This window comes from Chiloscyllium plagiosum, unplaced genomic scaffold (genome assembly GCF_037043375.1).
Source record: "Chiloscyllium plagiosum isolate Xiang-an unplaced genomic scaffold, Cpla_swu_hap1 HiC_scaffold_4, whole genome shotgun sequence".
Taxonomy (NCBI): Eukaryota; Metazoa; Chordata; class Chondrichthyes; order Orectolobiformes; family Hemiscylliidae; genus Chiloscyllium; species Chiloscyllium plagiosum.
The window spans coordinates 127,896,424-127,914,974 of record NW_028270142.1 but is presented as its reverse complement, the minus strand read 5'-3'; the positions used below and the strand labels follow the sequence as shown (position 1 = coordinate 127,914,974).

The following is an 18,551-nucleotide window of genomic DNA, read 5'->3' as shown; positions in this document are numbered from 1 at the left end:
GATCATGAAGAAACTCAATTTAAAGAGCAATTAAAAGTAGTGCATGAACAGCTGCAGAAAGAAAGATCCAAACAGGAAACAGCTCACCTTAAAAATCAGGAGCTTGAAAAAGAGAACAAGAAACTGAAGGATGTGTCAACAGTCCAGTTAGTTTCTTCACCGGGTTCCCAAGCCCACTCAGAATATGTACGTGACCATCCGAGACATCTAGGAAAGGATTTGGAAAATCAAAGCTGTTGTCCTTGGGAAACAGAGGGACTCTAGCAGTGAAAGCAATGAGGATTGTTTACCCCCGGCACCATTTTTATGACCCCTTAAAAGTAAGTAAAGATTGAAGAAATGGTCAGGCAGAGATTTAGAGGATGGCACTGAGGTGAATATTTCAGTACTATGGACTGAAATGCACACTGTGCATGGACCTGTGATCTCTGAGAATATGGACAGGTGCTCTAAATAAATTCTTCACCTGAAGAAGGGGCCAGTGAAGACATGGGAAGTCCCAGACTGATTGGGGGAAATATATATTCTCCATCCCTGGGACAGGGTACAAATTCTGAACATTATTGTAACTAAAAGAGAAGGATGCCTCCTCCATTAGACAGTCAAAAGTGCTTTTGAAGAGTATGAGCAGGAGCTGCAAGCTGGCTGGACAGCAATAAAACATTGGCACAGGGGTATAGATTGCATAAGACTGGGACAAAAGCTACAGCTTACTGTCAAAAACCCACAGAAGAAGTCCAATATGAGGAAAGGTTTAAGATGACAACCTGAAAAGAATATGCAGGAGTCCTAAATCTGCAGAATAATATGGGTTTTGAAGGTTGTAATTATGGCCTGCTGAAGTCTGCTTTTGTGGCTGGACTTATACTTGAGCTCACTAAAATGTTAAAGCTGACTAAACAGGATTGGGACCAGAAAGGGAATCATCACTATGAATTGGTTGACTGGGCCCAACACTCAATGGAGATATGGGCGCCAAACTGTGAGCCCTACAGATAGAACAAATTAAACATATCCTCAGTAGCCCCAGGAAGACACAAGACCAATGTCCAGAGAAGAATCATTTCTGTGGGGAGGAAGGCCACTGGGCCAGGGGGTGCTGGCAAAGAGGAAGAGGGCGAAATCACCTAATAAGCAGTGAGGAAGAGAAGACCCTGGAAGCTGGGAGTAAGGTTAATCTCTGAAAACAGTTTAAAGAAACTAACCATCCAGCAGGAGCTGCTAAAGTTGACAAAAAAAGTGAAAGAGGGGAAAGTGAGGACTGCAGATGCTGGAGATCAGAGCTGAAAATGTGTTGCTGGAAAAGCGCAGCAGGTCAGGCAGCATCCAAGGAGTAGGAGAATCGACGTTTCGGGCATGAGCCCTTCTTCAGGAAGTTCCTGAAGAAGGGCTCATGCCCGAAACGTCAATTCTCCTGCTCCTTGGATGCTGCCTGACTTGCTGCCCTTTTCCAGCAGCACATTTTCAGCAAAAAACTGAAAGACCCCTCCCCATGCCCATCTATGCTCCTATTGGCTTTAAGCCAGCAGAGGGGAGGCGGATTGTGTATGAACATGAGGGTGGGTGACCTGGACATTGAGTGAGTGCCTTTTGGACACAGGAGCAGAATGGACCTGCTTACCCCAGACGTATGAGACCAAACTCCTGCTAGATCGGACTGTGAGAACAGCTTATGGAGCAGGACTGACAGGTTTGAAATCAAACAGACCAACTCATACACCTTGAACTCGACCCCCACGAGTTAGTAACTTTTATATAGGTAGGACCTGTCACCTAGCCGCTCCTCAAGATAGATATCCTCACCTAGCTGAATTCCTCTTTACATTTTTTTGATGGACTGGCAATGACTTCCATCAGAACCCTACAAAGCAAAAAATTAGAAGGTCGCCCCATCTGGACTAAAAACAAGGATGACTGCGGGTTGCTGAAAATGGAACTCGTGAATTTTTCAAGAGCATCACTAAAAAGGAAAAAGGGACTTTGATATAAACTGACAGTATCTCTAACAGCCTGGTGTGGCCTGTGCAAAAGGCAAGTGGGGAATGCATATTAACTACAGATCACAAGAAAACTGGATGGACTGTCAAGACATTCAGCCCTGTCATGATATCGGGAAACCTACCCACTGGAGCATCTGCACAGAAAACAGCATTACAGGTTCTGACTAAAGCCTACAGAACATCAGAGGATCAGTCTGCCAATTTTTACTCAGACTCCTGCTATGCTGCAGACTGTCACCTTTATTGTCTTGCTGTCAGGTACTGACCAATTCTGTAAGTTCTGCTTCCCAATTGGTAACGGGTGCCCTGAAAGACCCGCTGGAGGGAGCTCACGATACTGTACCAGGCAAATGGGCTCTTGTGAAAACGACCCACAAAAAAACCCTTAGATGCGAAATGACAAGGATCATACCAGCACCATCAACATCCGAGGAAAGGAGGCTTGGATTCATGCCTCCCATATCAAGCGGGCATCTCACCATACATGGGACCGGAGACTGACTGACCACCATGATGTCTGTTATTGTTATTCTAACTGTCTATGTTTTCTTTTCGTAAAGTGTAGATGCCAAACGGTTCTCTGATAAGAATCATGTGGTTTGCTTTGAAAGGTCTCGGTAGAATCAAAAGGGGGGACTATGAGATTATTTTTATTCAGTAAGGTACAATTTCTAACTTTCTTAGAGCATATAGACCTAATATTTTTACTACAATTGCTAACTTAAGACAAACACCTCCTAATTATTGTAAACAGACTGGACAGACACTTGTAATCCCATCAGAAGTAGCAGTCAGTATTTAGCATGTTTTAACCCATCTCCTATCTCCGGGACAGAAGTCCTTCAAACCTTTTGTGTACTGTAGAAAAAAACAAAGTACCATAGTAATGGAATTTTAATATATATAAGAACTGTGTTTCAAAGGGCTCTTGTAAGAACTGTATTTCGGGATTCTATTGCCAACTCCAACTTGTGCTGTGACTGCTGAATAAGAAACTGTTTTCACCACTCTGATTCCGGTCCTTATTTGAACACAATCTCCCACACTTCATGATTTTGAATACCCTCTAACAAATCTTTCAACCTCTGCAAAAAGAACAGCCCCAGCTTTACCTGTGAATCCACATAACTGAAGTTTCTCATCCCTGAAACCATTCATGTAACTTTTTTTTTACTTCTTTTCCTGTACTTTTTCATTCTTCCTAAAGTGTTGTGCTCTGAATTGGACATAATTTTTGCTAGACCAGTATGGCATAGAGATTCAACACTTCTTCTTTTATCACCTGTATAGCCTGACTGGCTCTGTTTTTCCAGCAACACACTTTTCGACTCTAGCCCAGCATCAAGTTGACCGTATTAGCAGTTTTTTCCATCTATCGCCTTTAAGGATTGCATTCACATCTTCCCAGATCCATCTATTTCTGCAGTGGAATTGTATCCTTTATATTGCCCTTTCACTTTGTTCTTACCAAAATATATCTCAAAACTCTTTTCAGTATTAAATTTAATCCACTAGCTCATTTACATCCTTTTGATTTCTTGTCATTATCTTCCTCGTGGTACACAATACTTTCAGTTTTGGTATCATATGCATATTTTGAAATTGTGCTGTGCACCCTCAAGTGTAAGCCATCAATATGGATCAAATGAATGAGAGCCATATTGACCACTAGGAAATCTCACTGTAGATTCTGTGACCTGGTCCAAAATAAACATGCATTACTACTCTATTTCCTGTTACTCAAAAACTTCATATCAGTACATATACTGACTTCCTCAATCTTGCTGACAAGCCTGTTTTTGGTGATACTTTATTGATTTGGCTTTTGGAAGTCCAAGTGTACTAAATGGATTGCATTGTCCTTATCAATGCTCTCTTACTGTATTATGCACATTCTGAATCTCTTGCTCTCAAAGTTTCCCTCTCTCCTTGAATTGTCAGATTATATAGAACATAGAACAATAGAGCACAGAACAGGCCCTTCGGCCCTCGATGTTGCACCATCCCGTGAACTATTCTCAGCTCGACCCCTACACTATCCCAAAATCATCCACGTGCTTATCTAAGGATTGTTTAAATCTCCCTAATGTGGCTGAGTTGACTACATTAGCAGGTAGGGCATTCCACACCCTTACCACTCTCTGCGTAAAGAATCTGCCTCTGACATCTGTCTTAAATCTATCACCCCTCACTTTGTAGTTATGCCCCCTCATACACGCTGATGTCATCACCCTAGGAAAAAGACTTTCACTGTCTACCCTATCTATCTATTAGTTGAGCGGCACGGTGGCACAGTGGTTAGCACTGCTGCCTCACAGCGCCTGAGACCCGGGTTCAATTCCCGCCTCAGGCGACTGACTGTGTAGAGTTTGCACATTCTCCCCGTGTCTGCGCGAGTTTCCTCCGGATGCTCCGGTTTCCTCCCACAGTCCAAAGATGTGCAGGTCAGGTGAATTGGCCATGCTAAATTTCCCATAGTGTTAGGTAAGGGGTAAATGTAGGGGTATGGGTGGGTTGCGCTTCGGCGGGTCGGTGTGGACTTGTTGGGCCGAAGGGCCTGTTTCCATGCTGTAATGTAATGTAATGTAATGTAATGTAATGTAATCTAATCTAATCCTCTGATCATCTTGTATGTCTCTATCAAATCCCCTCTTAGCCGCCTTCTTGCCAATGAGAACAGGTTAAGTCTCTCAGCCTTTCCTCATAAGACCTTCCCTCCAGACTAGGCAACACCCTGGTAAATCTCCTCTGCACCTTTTCCAATGTTTCCACATCCTTCCCGAAATATGGGGACCAGAGCTGTACACAATATTCCAAGTGTGGCTGCACTAGCATTTTGTATAGTTGCAGCATGATATTGCGGCTCCGGAACTCAATCCCTCTATGAATGAAACCTAACACACTGTAAGCCTTCTTAACAGCACTATCCACCTGCGTGGCAACTTTCAGGGATCTATGCACATGGACTCCAAAATCCCTCTGCACATCCACACTACCAAGAATCTTTCCATCGACCCAGTACTCTGCCTTCCTGTTATTCTTCGCAAAGTGCATCACCTCACATTTAGCTGCATTGAACTCCATTTTCCACCTCTCAGCCCAATTCTGCAGTTTATCCAATTTCCCCTGCAACCTGTCCACTACTCCACCGACTTTAGTGTCATCTGCAAATTTACTAATCCATCCACCTATGCCTGCGTCTAAGTCATTTATGAAAATGACAAGCAGTTGTGGTCCCAAAACAGATCCTTGTGGCATACCAGGTTGAATATTTTCCATCAACTGCCACTCGCTACCTTCTTTTAGAAAGCCAGTTTCTAATCCAAACTGCTAAGTCACCCACAATTCCATGCCTCTGCATTTTCTCCAACATCCTACCATGTGGAACCTTATCAAAGGCTTTACTGAAGTCCATGTATACCACGTCAACTGCCCTACCCTCATCTACATGCTTGGTTACCTTCTCAAAAAACTCAATGAGGTAACTTGATGAAACCATGTTGACTATGATCAATGTAATTTTTCAGAGTTTATCATCAATTGGAGGTACTTGTAGATACCATTACAAAGTATAAATTTAAGCAGTTACTTTACTTGTTTAATGTTAGAAGTGGTCCTAATGCAAGATAAGCTAAATTTTTGAATAATGCAGCATTGGTTTGTCTTTTTCCTTATAGGCAGTCCAAAAAGATGTTGCTCAGTTACATACTTGTCTTAGCCCAGAGGTTCGCTCAGCTCATGTTCCTCCATTTATTACTCGAGACATCCCCCACTGTGGTCACATTGCTCCAAGTTTTACTAGAACTCCAAGACACCGCTCGTTCAGGAGGAAAAAGGATTTTAAGCATGCAACATCCGGCATAAGCAGTACAAATGCAGGTCACAAAGAGCCACAGACTGAAGAAATTAGCATTCCAAATAATATAGATCTCCAAGGACTGCCTCAATTATGTTTCCCAGGTATTTTGTTTATATTTGAAAATTAATCATTTTACCCCTTTCCACATCCTACCTTGAAACCACTTTATACTAAATATGGCCATACATTTTTCAATTTTCCATTAGTTTTGTGGTGAATTCCCAATTCAGCAGAGTTATGTGCTAAGTTTGGATTATGTACGATTATGTGTACATACAGGGAGATAGGTACTTAATCAGGTTGGTCCCGGACTTGGAACTTTGAAAACATGGGTTGGATGAAAGTCCTGTGATGCTTCCCAAAATGGGATTTGATGAGGGAATCTAAAATTGGGTCCGATTAAAATGCACAGATGTCAGTCTTTCAATTTTAATCAACTTAATTGGGAATTAATGGAAATTATAAAGCTTTACAATCAAATCTGGAGTTCAGCAAAACTGTCATTGCTGCTTTGTCTTAAGGTTTTGTATCAAATCTGAATCAATTGGCATAAAAATATGATGATCGCAGGCATGGATGCTTGCAGATCTAGGCATCTTTCTGTAGGGAGTCTTCTGCTTGGATCTGCTTCATTGCTGAATATCTGAAACCAATTTGACATAGCATTGGGATCTAGGGTAAGGTGTCACGTTGCCTTCACTCTTAATACAGTTTTCTGAAGGTGCTAGAAATATGGCTTGGAGTGTGGTAAGAATGTAATGAACCTAGTTACTGGTGTTGTTCTGTTATGACTCTAATACCTTGTCAGTAGAATTTGCAAACAAAAATATAGCTGGGCTCTTGATGAAGCGACCCTCCCAGTCCTTCATGAATTATCAGAGGTGGAAGAGACTGTTGCCTATTTCCTTTGGTATTTTGTATCCACCAATAACATCTGGAAAACACTCCCTAATGAGGAATTTGTGCTAATCCCAGTAATGCTGCAAAGAAAAACATCAAGTACTGCTAACACGGCATCAATTTCGTAAAAGATGATCTTTGATCTGAAACATGTCACTCTTCCACTGCAAGGAGCTATCCATGACCAAGTGTTGCAAGCTGACAAGACAATGCTGAGGAAGTGCACTTAAACTTGTTGCTACTACAAAATGCTTAATTGGGATGATGATAATAGTCAATGTGCACAAACTTGTGAAGGGCATAGAGAGGCATATTGGGAATAAATTTGTTCCCTTTAGAGTGGGGTCAGTTACCAGCACCATAGATTTAAGTAATTAAATTTAATTATAAATCAAATATTTATTTAAGCTAAGGGGCAGAAGGTTTGGAGGGGATTTAAGAATTTCTTTTCACCTGGTGTGTGATGAATACCTGCTGCCTGAAAGATGGTAGAGCTGGGACCATCACAATATTTAAGAAGTATTTAAATGGACATTTGAACTGCTATATGTGACAGACCTTCTCCTTTTAACAAGGTTATGCTGTCCTTGTTTTTTTCAGAGAGGTTGTAAACGACAAAGGTTCTGAAAAGTCAGAGTTGGGGATGGGTTTTAGAACCAATTTGATAATAGCTAACAGATACTACCTCAGACAGAGGCTTTCAAGTTAAAAAAAACCTGTATAATGAAAGGGGAGTGGCCAGTTCTCTCAGCTCAGCTATTAGATTAGATTCCTACAGTATGGAAACAGGCCCTTTGGCCCAACAAATCCACACTAACCCTCCGAAGAGCAACCCACCCAGACCCATTTCCCTGCATTTACCCCTGACGAATGCACCTGACACTAAGGGCAATTTAGCATGGCCAATTCACTTAACCTGCACATCTTTGGACTGTGGGAGGAAACCGGAGCACCCGGAGGAAACACATGCAGACACTGGGAGAATGTGCAAACCCCACACAGACAGTTGCCCGAGGCAGGAATTGAACTTTGGTCCTGGCGCTGTGAGGCAGTAGTGCTAACCACTGAGCCACCGTGCCGCCCTGGTTTGGTTTTAATGCAGCAGCGGGTGCGTGAAGAAAGGCTGCTGGACCCTCTCCCTCGCTGGCTTCTCTCCTGTAAGAACTTGTTTGATTTCTCCTTTTGTGCCAAGGACTGTTCATGGGGAATGTTGCAAGTATTTTGGAACAGTGTCATTCAGTTGGGATAGTCTGTTGGGTTTTCGGGTGGGATAAGTTATTCTGTATTCTGTTTTGTGTTTCATTCAATAATCTTGTAAATAAATTCTGTTTTGTTTAAAACTAAGTAGTTTGACCAACTGATTCTCTCCTGGAATATCCACTGTACATCTGCTTAAATCAAATAGCAAAGTTAGGGTCTGGGCTACTTTCTTGAAATGTTTTGAGGAGTGTGGCCTGGTCCATAATATCTAGAATATAGGTTATGGGCCATGTGCAGTGAAATGGCCAGGATAGGCTGAAGGTTTTCTTCTCATGCCGTAATATTTTAATTCTATACTCCTATAATCCTCATTTTTCTTTTTAGGCTTAATTTTATCTTGCAGAGTTACAAATCACACAACAGCAGGTTATAGTCCCAACAGGTTTAATTGGAAGCACTAGCTTTTGGAACGCTGCTCCTTCATCAGGTGGTTGTGGAGTGCTTGATTGTACGATCCAGAATTTATAGCAAAAATTATAGTGTGATGTAACTGAAATTATACATTGAAAAATACCTTGATTGTTTGTTAAGTTTCTCATCTGTTAGAATGACCATGATTTTCACTTCTTTTATATGTAAATCACCAACTTTTTAAAAAAAAGTTACATTCTCAGGGGAACCAGATTGCACACAGTGTTCCAAAATTAGCCTAACCAATGTCCTGTACAGTCACAACATGACCTGCCAACTCCTATACCTGCTCTGACCAATAAAGAAAAACATATCAAACACCTTTTCAGTATCCTAGCTATGACTCTGCTTTCAAGGAACTATGAACCTGCACTCCAAAGCCTCTTTGTTCAACAACACTTACCATTAAGTACACAAGTCCTGCCCTGATTTGCCTTTCCAAAATGCAATACCTTACATTTATCTAAATTAAACTCCATCAGCCACTCCTTGGCCTTTTGTACTCTGAGGTAACCTTTGCTGTCCACTACACCTCAAATTTTGGTGTCATCTGCAAACTTACTAACTATACCTCCTATGCTCACATCCAAATCATTGATAGAAATGATGAAAAACAGTGGACCCAGCATCAATCCTTGTGGCACACCACTGGACACAGGCCTCCAGTCTGAAAGGCAACCCTTCAGCATCACACTATGTCTTCTACCTTCTCGTCAGTTCTGTATCCAAATGGCTAGTTCTCATGTGATCTAACCTTGCTAACCTTGGTTTAGATTAGAGTGGTGCTGGAAAAGCACAGCAGGTTAGGCAGCATCTGAGGAGCAGGAAAATTGACATTTCGGGCAAAAGCCCTTCATCAGGAATTGGCCTTTTGTCTCATCAGGAACCTTGTTGAATACCTTACTGAGGTCCATATAGGTCACGTCCACCACTTTGTCCTCATCAATCCTCTTTGTTACTTGTTCCAAAAAAATCAATCAAGTTAGTGAGACATAATTTCCCATGCACAAAGCCATGCTGACTACCCCTAATCAGACCTTGCCTTTCCAAATGCATGTAAATCTTCTCCCTTAGGATTCCCTCCAACAACTTGCCCACCACTGTTGTCAGGCTCACTGGTCTATAGTTCCCTGTCTTTTCCTTACCTCCTTTCTTAAATAGTGCCACCACATTTGCTAACCTCCAGTCTTCCAACACCTCACTTATGACTATCAATGAGACAAATATCTCAGCAAGAGGCCCAGCAATCACTTCCCTAGCTTTCCTAGAGTTCTAGGGCACCTGATAAAGTCCTGGGGATTTATCCACCTTTGTGCATCTTACGACATCAAGCACCACCAACTGTATGTAATATGGGCATACTTTAAGATGTCACTATCTATTTTTCCACATTCTATATCTTCCATGTCCTTCTCCACAGTTAACAGTAATGCAAAATACTTGTTTAGTATCTTCTTGCATCTCCTGTGTTTCCACACATAGGCTGCCTTGCTGATCTTTGAGGGAACGTTTTGTCTCCCTAGTCACCATTTTGTCCTTAATATATTTATAAAATTCCTTTGGATTCTGCTTAACCCTATTTGCCAAAACTATCACGTGCTTCTTGTTGCCCTCCTGATTTCCCTCTGCCTTTATACTCTTTAAAAGATTCACTCAACCTCTACTGTCTATACCTGACGTATGCTTTCTTCTTTTTCTTGACCAAACCTCAATTTCTCTCGTCATCCAGTGTTCCCTGCACCTTGTCTTTCACCCGAACAGGAAAATACTGTCTGTGTCCTCTCGATACCTTATTTTTGAAGCCATCCCTTTTGCCTGTGAACATTCTATCCCAATCACCTTTTGAAAGTTCTTGCCTAATACTGCCAAAATTTAGCCTTCCTTCAATTTAGAACTTTAACTGAAGATATGAGGAGGAACTTTTTTCTCTCACTTTTGTCATGAGTCTTTGGAATTCCTTTTCACAAATAAGGAGGTGGTGGTGAGGTCATTGAGTACTTTTAAAGTGAGGGTAGAGGTATATAGATTCCTGACTAATAAGAGCTTGGTGATTATCGGAGGCAGGCATGAATGCTGATTTGTGGTTACCAATAGATCAGTGTGATCTTATTGAATGATATAGCAGGCTGGAAGAGCTGAAGAGATGCTTTCTTCTAATTCATATGTTTGTGCACCCATGTGATTTGACCTTGAAGTTAAATAATAGACAGCATTTATAATATATCTCTGAAGATTGAGCTCCTGTTAATTGGACAAGAAGGTGTGGAGTAGAGATCTTTGTTACTTTCCTACTTTCCCAGCATTTAACCAGACAGAGATGGGAAGACTTCATTGGGCTCAAAATACAATCCTGCAGTTTGGGCCTTCTGCAGTACCAGTAGTAGACACAACTTGAATTCAAATTTAAATTTCTCTTGATGGACATATTTGAAATCTGTGTTTCACTTTTAAAGAAAATAGGTGGGCATGGATCACCTTTTTAGAACATCAATTATGTCAACATACTGGTTATGTCAATAAAAGTTTGGGCCCAAAGTGTCAACACAAATAAGTCAGAGTGTATCTTCTTGAAAAATTATGAAGACTAAAATTGTGTATAGTATCCCAGATGTGATCTCAGTAATGGCCCATAATACTGCAACAAAACTTTGCTCCCTTCTACCCCATTCACCTTGCAACAAATACCATTTGATTTGCCTTCCCAAATTTCCCAGTCGCATGCTGCTGTAAGCTGTAACATAATGTAATTCTGGTGAAATTTTTGGTACAATGTTATGTACAACATTAATAATTGGCTGTTCTCTACAATTTTGTTTATTCATTTACAGGAGAACTGCAAATAGAAACTGAACCAAAAGAGGATCACTATCACTTCTTGGTGTTCACAGATGTTTTTGGAGCAAGAACCTATGGTGTGGTGGTGCAGTTTTATAGGCCTATTCAGGTATGTAAATTATGCACCAGTAATTAACTTGAAAAATAATGTACAGATTTGAACCTGGAGGTTTCCACAGAAAATGTTTATCTTCTCCAATTTATCCGAACTAGGCTGTTGCCAGTTAATGTACTGAGTTGTTGCCAGTGATTTTTCTAAAACTAAGGTGCAAAATGGTACGTTCCTTTGGCCTAATCATCTGATACAGGTCAGGAACTGATAATTATTCCATGAATAAATGTGTGCTAGTCAGTGCACAAATCACTTGCATATCAATGTAAAGATTTCTAACAATGTAAAGGGTACCTATGAGAGCTTTCCCCATTTGATATTCGGTGACCTTTTGTGATGGAATTGAAAACTGAATTTTACATATTGTGACATGAAGTATTAGCTCAGCTGTGTAGTTTTTAAATAGGTAAACGTAAAATTACTGTAGCCAGAGGGTTGCTCTCTCATTAGAGAAATGACTGGTGGTGACTTGAGCATGAGGATCACTAACTAATAAGGCACCATTGAGTAGGTGGGACCTTCATGATGACTTTAGCCAGTTGCATTGCCAACTGAGCTAACCAATCACTGTCAACTCCTTCTGGCTGAAAACTATTTTCCCTTGTGTCCTGTTATGAAACAGTCCAAACCCTCACAAAACGTGTCAAGGAGATAGCCTAGACCCTAACTTTTTTTTTATTTTAAAGGCAAGTGCCAGACATTGTGTTCCAGAAGCAATTTGTTTGGTTAAACAACCAGTCTTGAAGCAAAACACACTTTTATTCCTACACTATAGTTAAAATACAGACAAAATAAAAATAAAAGAATTGGCTCAACTATAACTCTATCAAAAGACTTAACAAAATTGCTAACTACTGATTAACTGTTCCAATATAGTAACATTCCATAAGGACATCGTTGGCAAAGGCAAATTTAGTAAAATAGATTGTCTCACATGCAATTCGATCAGAAGGAAGAGAACACAAGCTTTTAGCTGTACCAAAGAGAGAGATGTAGCTGCTTCTATTGTTCCAAGCTTTTTAAAAAAGAAATCCAAGGCCTCGCAACGTGTTTATTTTATTTGCTTGAAGCTATCTCAACCTCTCTTCATTTTTTAGAAGAAGGACAATGTTCACCTCTTAAAGCAATAGTATCATCACAGTCCCTTCTAATTTTTCTACCCATCACCTTAAATCTGTGTCCCCTAAGACAGCTGTCCAATTTTGTTAGAAGTAAGTGACTGACCACTGTATTTTCAGTATGCCTCACTTGCTAATTCCTTACTTTTCTACTTTGTTTTCTGGGAATCTTTCAGAATTTCTGTTGAGCTGTAATTTTACTTCATTAGAGTAGTAGTTTGATATGTTTGGTGCATTAACAGTAGTTCCATTTATTATCTTCCTCTCTTGAAACATCTTCTTCTTTTATCCATCCATCCCTTATCTTTTTCCTTCAAATTAGCTATTCTTTTTCACTGCCTAATATCTTGACTATTGAATCCAACATTTATCTTTTTTTTGAAGAAATGATCAGTCTGCACTCTAAGTTTATTGTGTGCCTGATGGATCTTTTTCCTTTTACTTATTTAAGTAAGATCTACCTCACTGGAAAGTGGCTATAGCGTTTACAAATTAGCTTTGGAAAAATCTGAATGGCTTGCATAGAAAATATAAAGTTCAATCAATACCATTTTGAGTAATGTGATTTTGCTTCTGTTCACAGGAAGGAAACAGTTTTCAGAATGGGCAAGCACATTGGGATGCAGCTGTGCAAAAGTCTAGGATGTCTTTATATGCTCCTTTCAGTATTTGTGTGATATCTAAATTTCCTTACTTTACAGCCTTTAAGGATTCTCTCTCCTGGTAAGCACTAGCATATGATTGTGTTTTTGTAACTGTAGTGCAGCTTGTTAATGGTTAACTGCTACTGTTGAGCATCTGTGGTAGTGGATGGCTTGAGTGTTGATGATGTGGTGCTAATGAAGCAGGTTGCTTCATCCTGGATGATGTTGAACTTCTGGAATGTTCTTGGAGCTGCATTCATTCTGGTAAGTTTAAAGTATTCCATCACACTTCTGAATTGTGTCTCGTAAATAGTGAAGGACTTATGCCTGAAACGTCGATTCTCCTGCTCCTTGGATGCTGCCTGACCTGCTATGCTTTTCCAGCACCACACTCTTGACTCTGAACTCCAGCATTTGCAGTCCCCACTTCCTCCTAGTGAACAGACATTGCAGAGTCTAAAAGTGAGTTCGGTGCCGGAGAACTCCTGACCTGTTATTTTAGTCACAATATAGTATTTATTTGCTGGTCCAGTTAAAGTTGTGGTCAATTGCCCTAAGATGTTAATTGTGGGAGATTCAGTGATTGTGAATCTCCAGGCGCAATGCTTAAATTCCATCTCATTTGAGATGGTCATTTCCTGGCACTTGTATTGCATGCAAAATATTTGCCACTTGTCAGCCTGCTGATTATCCAGGTCTTGCTCCATATGAACATATACTGTTTCTGAGGAGTCGTGAATGTTCCAATCATCAGCAAACTTCTGACCTTGTGATGGAGGGAACGTCATTGATGAGGCAACTGAGAATGCTTGAGCTTAAGGCCTGTTAGTTTACTTTGTGCTATGCAATGGCAGTTACTTCCCTTGCATGCATGTAAGACAGCTGGAACTTGACCAAGCAAAGACATTAAATAGCTGCAGCAGGTTTGTCAGGATCTTCTCATGGATTGGCACTGAAATATTTTATTATGAAGTAGTTTTCTATTCAAAAGAAATTGTTCAGCTCTGTTTCTTTTTTCTAACAAAGTTATTACTTAGCAATATGTATTTTGCTTGATGATGAATTTGATCTTTTTTAGTATGAGTTAAGGTCTTGGTGAAGTCTTCCCCAGGTTTGAATGAGGTGGGCTATGGCGAGAAATTTGGAAGAATTGTTGGGATGTTGAGTGCTCATTTCTTGAAGTTGAGACCAGCAAGCTGCATTTTCCAGTGGCGTTCTGGGAGTTGAGATGAGTTTCTTGCCAGTAAGTGGTGAAGAACCTATTACTGGGCAATATTGTTCATGAGCACCCTCAGTAATACATAACTTTATTTAAAGTCAGGTTCCTATTTTAGAATATATTGGATTGAGACTAGACACTAAGAATTCCTGACATGAACATCAGAATGAATACTTGATGACTCTAGATCACAGCTTGCTTTTCCGGACTGCTTTATTAAACACCTGGCATCAACATCTTGAGGCAAACTCAATGGGCAGTTTCCCATCGTACACTCGTGGCTCTTGTATAATTAAGACATATATGCTTCTGAACTTCTTAGATGCACTTTTGAATACATGTTGCCATGCTGTTAGAAGGACAGTTTGCATGTAGGGACAGATGTTCAGCTTGTGGATTTGACTAGATGCATCTCAGAACTGCTTGCTTGCTGTCCTAGCAGACACTCATTTAAACCCTTCCTGGGTACTTACAGCCTCCTGCCTTGCTTTGTCATTGCCTTGGTCCCTCAGCCAGAGCTTAAAGGCTTGCCTTGCTGTTCAGTGCAGACAGAAAGCCAGGAAATTTTTAATGCTTGTTAGTAATCATCTGTCAAGGGTGTGACAGCACAATGCTATGGCAGCCTCATACATATTAACAGGAAAAGACAGCATAGATAAAAATAAACTACTTACATTGGAGATTGTAAAACTAGTGGGCATAATTTCAAAATTAAGGCCAGACCACTCAAGAATGATGTTAGAAGTACTGCTACATACAGAAAGGGTGGTAGAGGTTTGTAACTTTCCCACAAACAGCTAGATTAGCTGTTAATTTTAAATCTGAGATAAATGTTTGTTAAGCAAAAGATATGGGCCAGGTATGTGGAGTTAGACCACAGGTCAACCATGATCTTATTGAATAGCATAACAGGCTTGAGGAGCTGAATGGCCCACTCCTGTTTTTATGTTCCTATGTACCTGCTGCACGTGCCACCTGTTTGCACGGCAAACATGCTCCATGCACTTCAACCAAATGACAGTTTCACAGAGTAGAAGGGTAGTTGTCCTCAGTCGATTCAAGAATATCTGCTGTCCCTTAGGGGAGTCCCAGTACAGTCAGTCAAGGGCAACATATACTATCAGTCAGGGTTAGGGGCACCATCTCATTATTGTCTGGCCATAGACGCATGCATGCATGCGTGTGTGTGTGTGTACCGTGAGGGGCCTCCTTAAGATGGGCTGTCCACCTTAAGGAGATTGAGCACATTGAGCAGGAAGAACCGCGCCTTCAGCATGACAGAGTACAGTTGCATCAGGCAACGCATACCTAACAGAACTCAAATGATACCTGGTTCCATTAGATGAGAACTTGGTGTAGTGATCACTCATTGACTTCAAAAAACTTTTCTCTCCACATCCGAACAGTTTGCTTGTATTCTGGGAAAGAGATGCAGCTTGTGTTTGTTTGATTTCTGTTCATTTTTGTTTGTAAATAATTTGAAGGCTTTCCTGCATATTATAATCCTACGTTTAATGATAATGTTCTGGGCTACAGTGGGTATTGGCGAAGGACTAGTATTGATTTTGAGAGGTTTGCAAGATGGGATGTTGTTATGGACTGTTGAGTCTTGTGGGTTGGTACTTAAACAGAGATTTGGGAGGGAGGTGCAGTTATATGTGCTGTATACATTGCATTGAGAAGTGCAGGTTTATAGCTATTGAGCCACCGTGCTGACAGTGAAGGGCAACTCTGTACACCCAATACTTCTCTGGACACGTGGCTAGGGTTCAAAGATAGTGTTGTGTATAGTGATAGTGTTGTGTATAGTGATGATAGTGTATTCCTGGATATCCCGGCAGTTCCTTCATCTTTGGTGAGTGACAGAATCCAGCCAGCATTGGACAAGGTGGGGTACCATAGGGTCGGTATATATAGTAAAGGAGGTGGGTTTGGGATGATTACATAAGTGGGCGGCACGGTGGCATAGTGGTTAGCACAGAGACCTGGGTTCAATTCCTGCCTCAGGCAACTGTTGGTGTGGAGTTTGCACGTTCTCCCCGTGTCTGTGTGGGTTTGCTCCGGTTTCTTCCCACAGCCCAAAAATGTGCAGGTTAGGTGAATTGGCCATGTTAAATTGCCCATAGTGTTAGGTAAAGGGGTAAATGTAGGGGAATGGGTCTGGGTGAGTTGCTCTTTGGAGGGTCGGTGTGGACTTGTTGGGCCGAAAGGCCTGTTTCCACACTGTAAGTAATCAAATCTAATTGCTGATTGTAAATTAGAGAATTCATAAATTCTTAGTGGGCGGCACGGTGGCACAGTGGTTAGCACTGCTGCCTCACAGCGCCAGAGACCCGGGTTCAATTCCCGCCTCAGGTGACTCTCTGTGTGGAGTTTGCACATTCTCCCCGTGTCTGTGTGGGTTTCCTCCGGGTGCTCCGGTTTCCTCCCACAATCCAAAGAAAAATGTGCAGGTTAGGTGAATTGGCCATGCTAAATTGTCCGTAGTATTAGGTGTGGGAGAATGGGTCTGGGTGGGTTGCACTTCGGCAGGTCGGTGTAGAATTGTTGGGCCGAAGGGCCTGTTTCCACATTGTAAGTAATCTAATAAATAAACTTCTTTTGCTTCATGGCAGAGATTCTTCTTTAAGGTTATTCAGTCTATCTAGTCCATATTGGTCCCCTGCTCAGTGGCAATTTCCAAGTGTGAATTTCTCATCTCACCATTCTAGGATGTTGCTTATAAGTTGTGATATGTTTGGGGTTTATCAAATCTCTTATTTATTGTCGGTGTGTTAGAAATTTCATAATCTAAAACAAGAAACTGCAGAGACACTCAGCAGGTCTGACAGCATTTGTGGAGAGAACGCAGAGTTAACATTTTGGGTCCAGTAACCTTTTTCAGAATTTAAAGCTTGTATTATTTTGTTGATATTTTTTATAATCTGTGGTCTCTTTCTCAGTCTCACAATGCAAGTGAAGTCATGTCATCAGGTGGACTTTGATCATAAAGTTCACCAATTTGCGGCAAAATTAGCATTGGTTCCCAGTTCACCACCTGGAACTCTCCATTTGGTAAAGTAGCATTTATCATCAAGTTATTTTTGTTAAAAGTAGTGAGTTCTGTAAACTTCAAATGCTGAAATAGAAATTAATGTGTTGAAGTAGTATTCCTTTCTTATATTACTGGAGAAAGGGAAGATGACATTTACCAAGCTTTGGTGAAAATAAATTTTGTAATAATCAAAAGTTTTTAACACTAACAAATTAACTCTGACTCTAACTTTCTTGCTTTTCTGTCATTCTTGCAATATGTAATATGAACCAAGGGAATGAGTTTAAAGAGTTAAATTATAGAGAAAGTTTGCAGGAACCTGATTTATGTTTAGTGTTTATAAAATTGAGGTCAACCTAAATGTAAAGTGCCTTAAGTGTCCGAGGGAATTGGTTGGAGAGGGGAAGGATACGGTGAAACTATTATATCAACTAGGAAAATTGCAGAACATTTTTAAACTTGCAGTTCAGCCCCTCAGAAGCGTCATAGTAAAGGGATAGTGGAGTTCTGGAACTCTTTCTGGTAAATCTATCAGTTGAAATTTTGTCTTTCTATGATTGCATTCTTAGGAATGTCCATCACCTAGTCCCAAATCCTGTCTTTACACTGAGAACACTGTCAATCACACTTGCAGGGAATACATTCATGCTGAGCAAGTTATTTTTCTCATTCATATTTGCTGTTTTAGCAAAAACACTTATAAACCTGTGCTCTGTGGTTCCTAATCCCTTATGAACTGTGTTTAGATCTTTTGAAAAATTGGCCTATTCCACTCTAAGGAAAGCAGTCCTAACTTCTTCAATCTGTCCTTAAAGCCCATTCCAGAACAAGAACCATCATTCACATAAACTGCTTCTGTACTGTCTCTTCTTTGTGTTGCATCCTTCTAAAGTGTGTCTGCCAGAACAGTACACTGTTGTCGAGCTGAAGTCCAATTTATACAATGATCTTATATAGGCTCCTCATAATTTCCCTACTGTTGTACTTTATACCACTATTAATGAAGCCTGGAATACTCTATACTTTTTTCACTGTTCTTTCTAGCTATCCTGTCATCTTTAATGACTTATGCACATGTACACCCAGGTCCAAATGCTCCTGCACACCCTTTATTTTGTACTGACTCTCCATGTTCTTTGTATCAAAATGTATCATCTCT

At 40.7% G+C, this 18,551-nt stretch overlaps 1 protein-coding gene across 5 annotated transcripts in view; it reads left to right on the top strand.

Annotated features, from left to right (window-relative positions):
• The window catches only part of dennd3a (DENN/MADD domain containing 3a), a 105,905-nt gene that overhangs the window by 17,834 nt on the left and 69,520 nt on the right, over positions 1 to 18,551 (top strand). For all 5 annotated transcript variants that reach the window (XR_015757047.1, XM_087986650.1, XM_087986647.1 and 2 more), the window contains exons 3-6: positions 5,678 to 5,960; positions 11,259 to 11,374; positions 13,079 to 13,218; positions 17,301 to 17,412. Coding sequence is in view for 4 of the 5 variants with exons in the window: in XM_087986650.1 (XP_087842776.1) it covers positions 5,678 to 5,960; positions 11,259 to 11,374; positions 13,079 to 13,218; positions 17,301 to 17,412 (651 nt within the window). In the remaining variant the exon portion in view is untranslated. The remainder of the gene's footprint in view (positions 1 to 5,677; positions 5,961 to 11,258; positions 11,375 to 13,078; positions 13,219 to 17,300; positions 17,413 to 18,551) is intronic.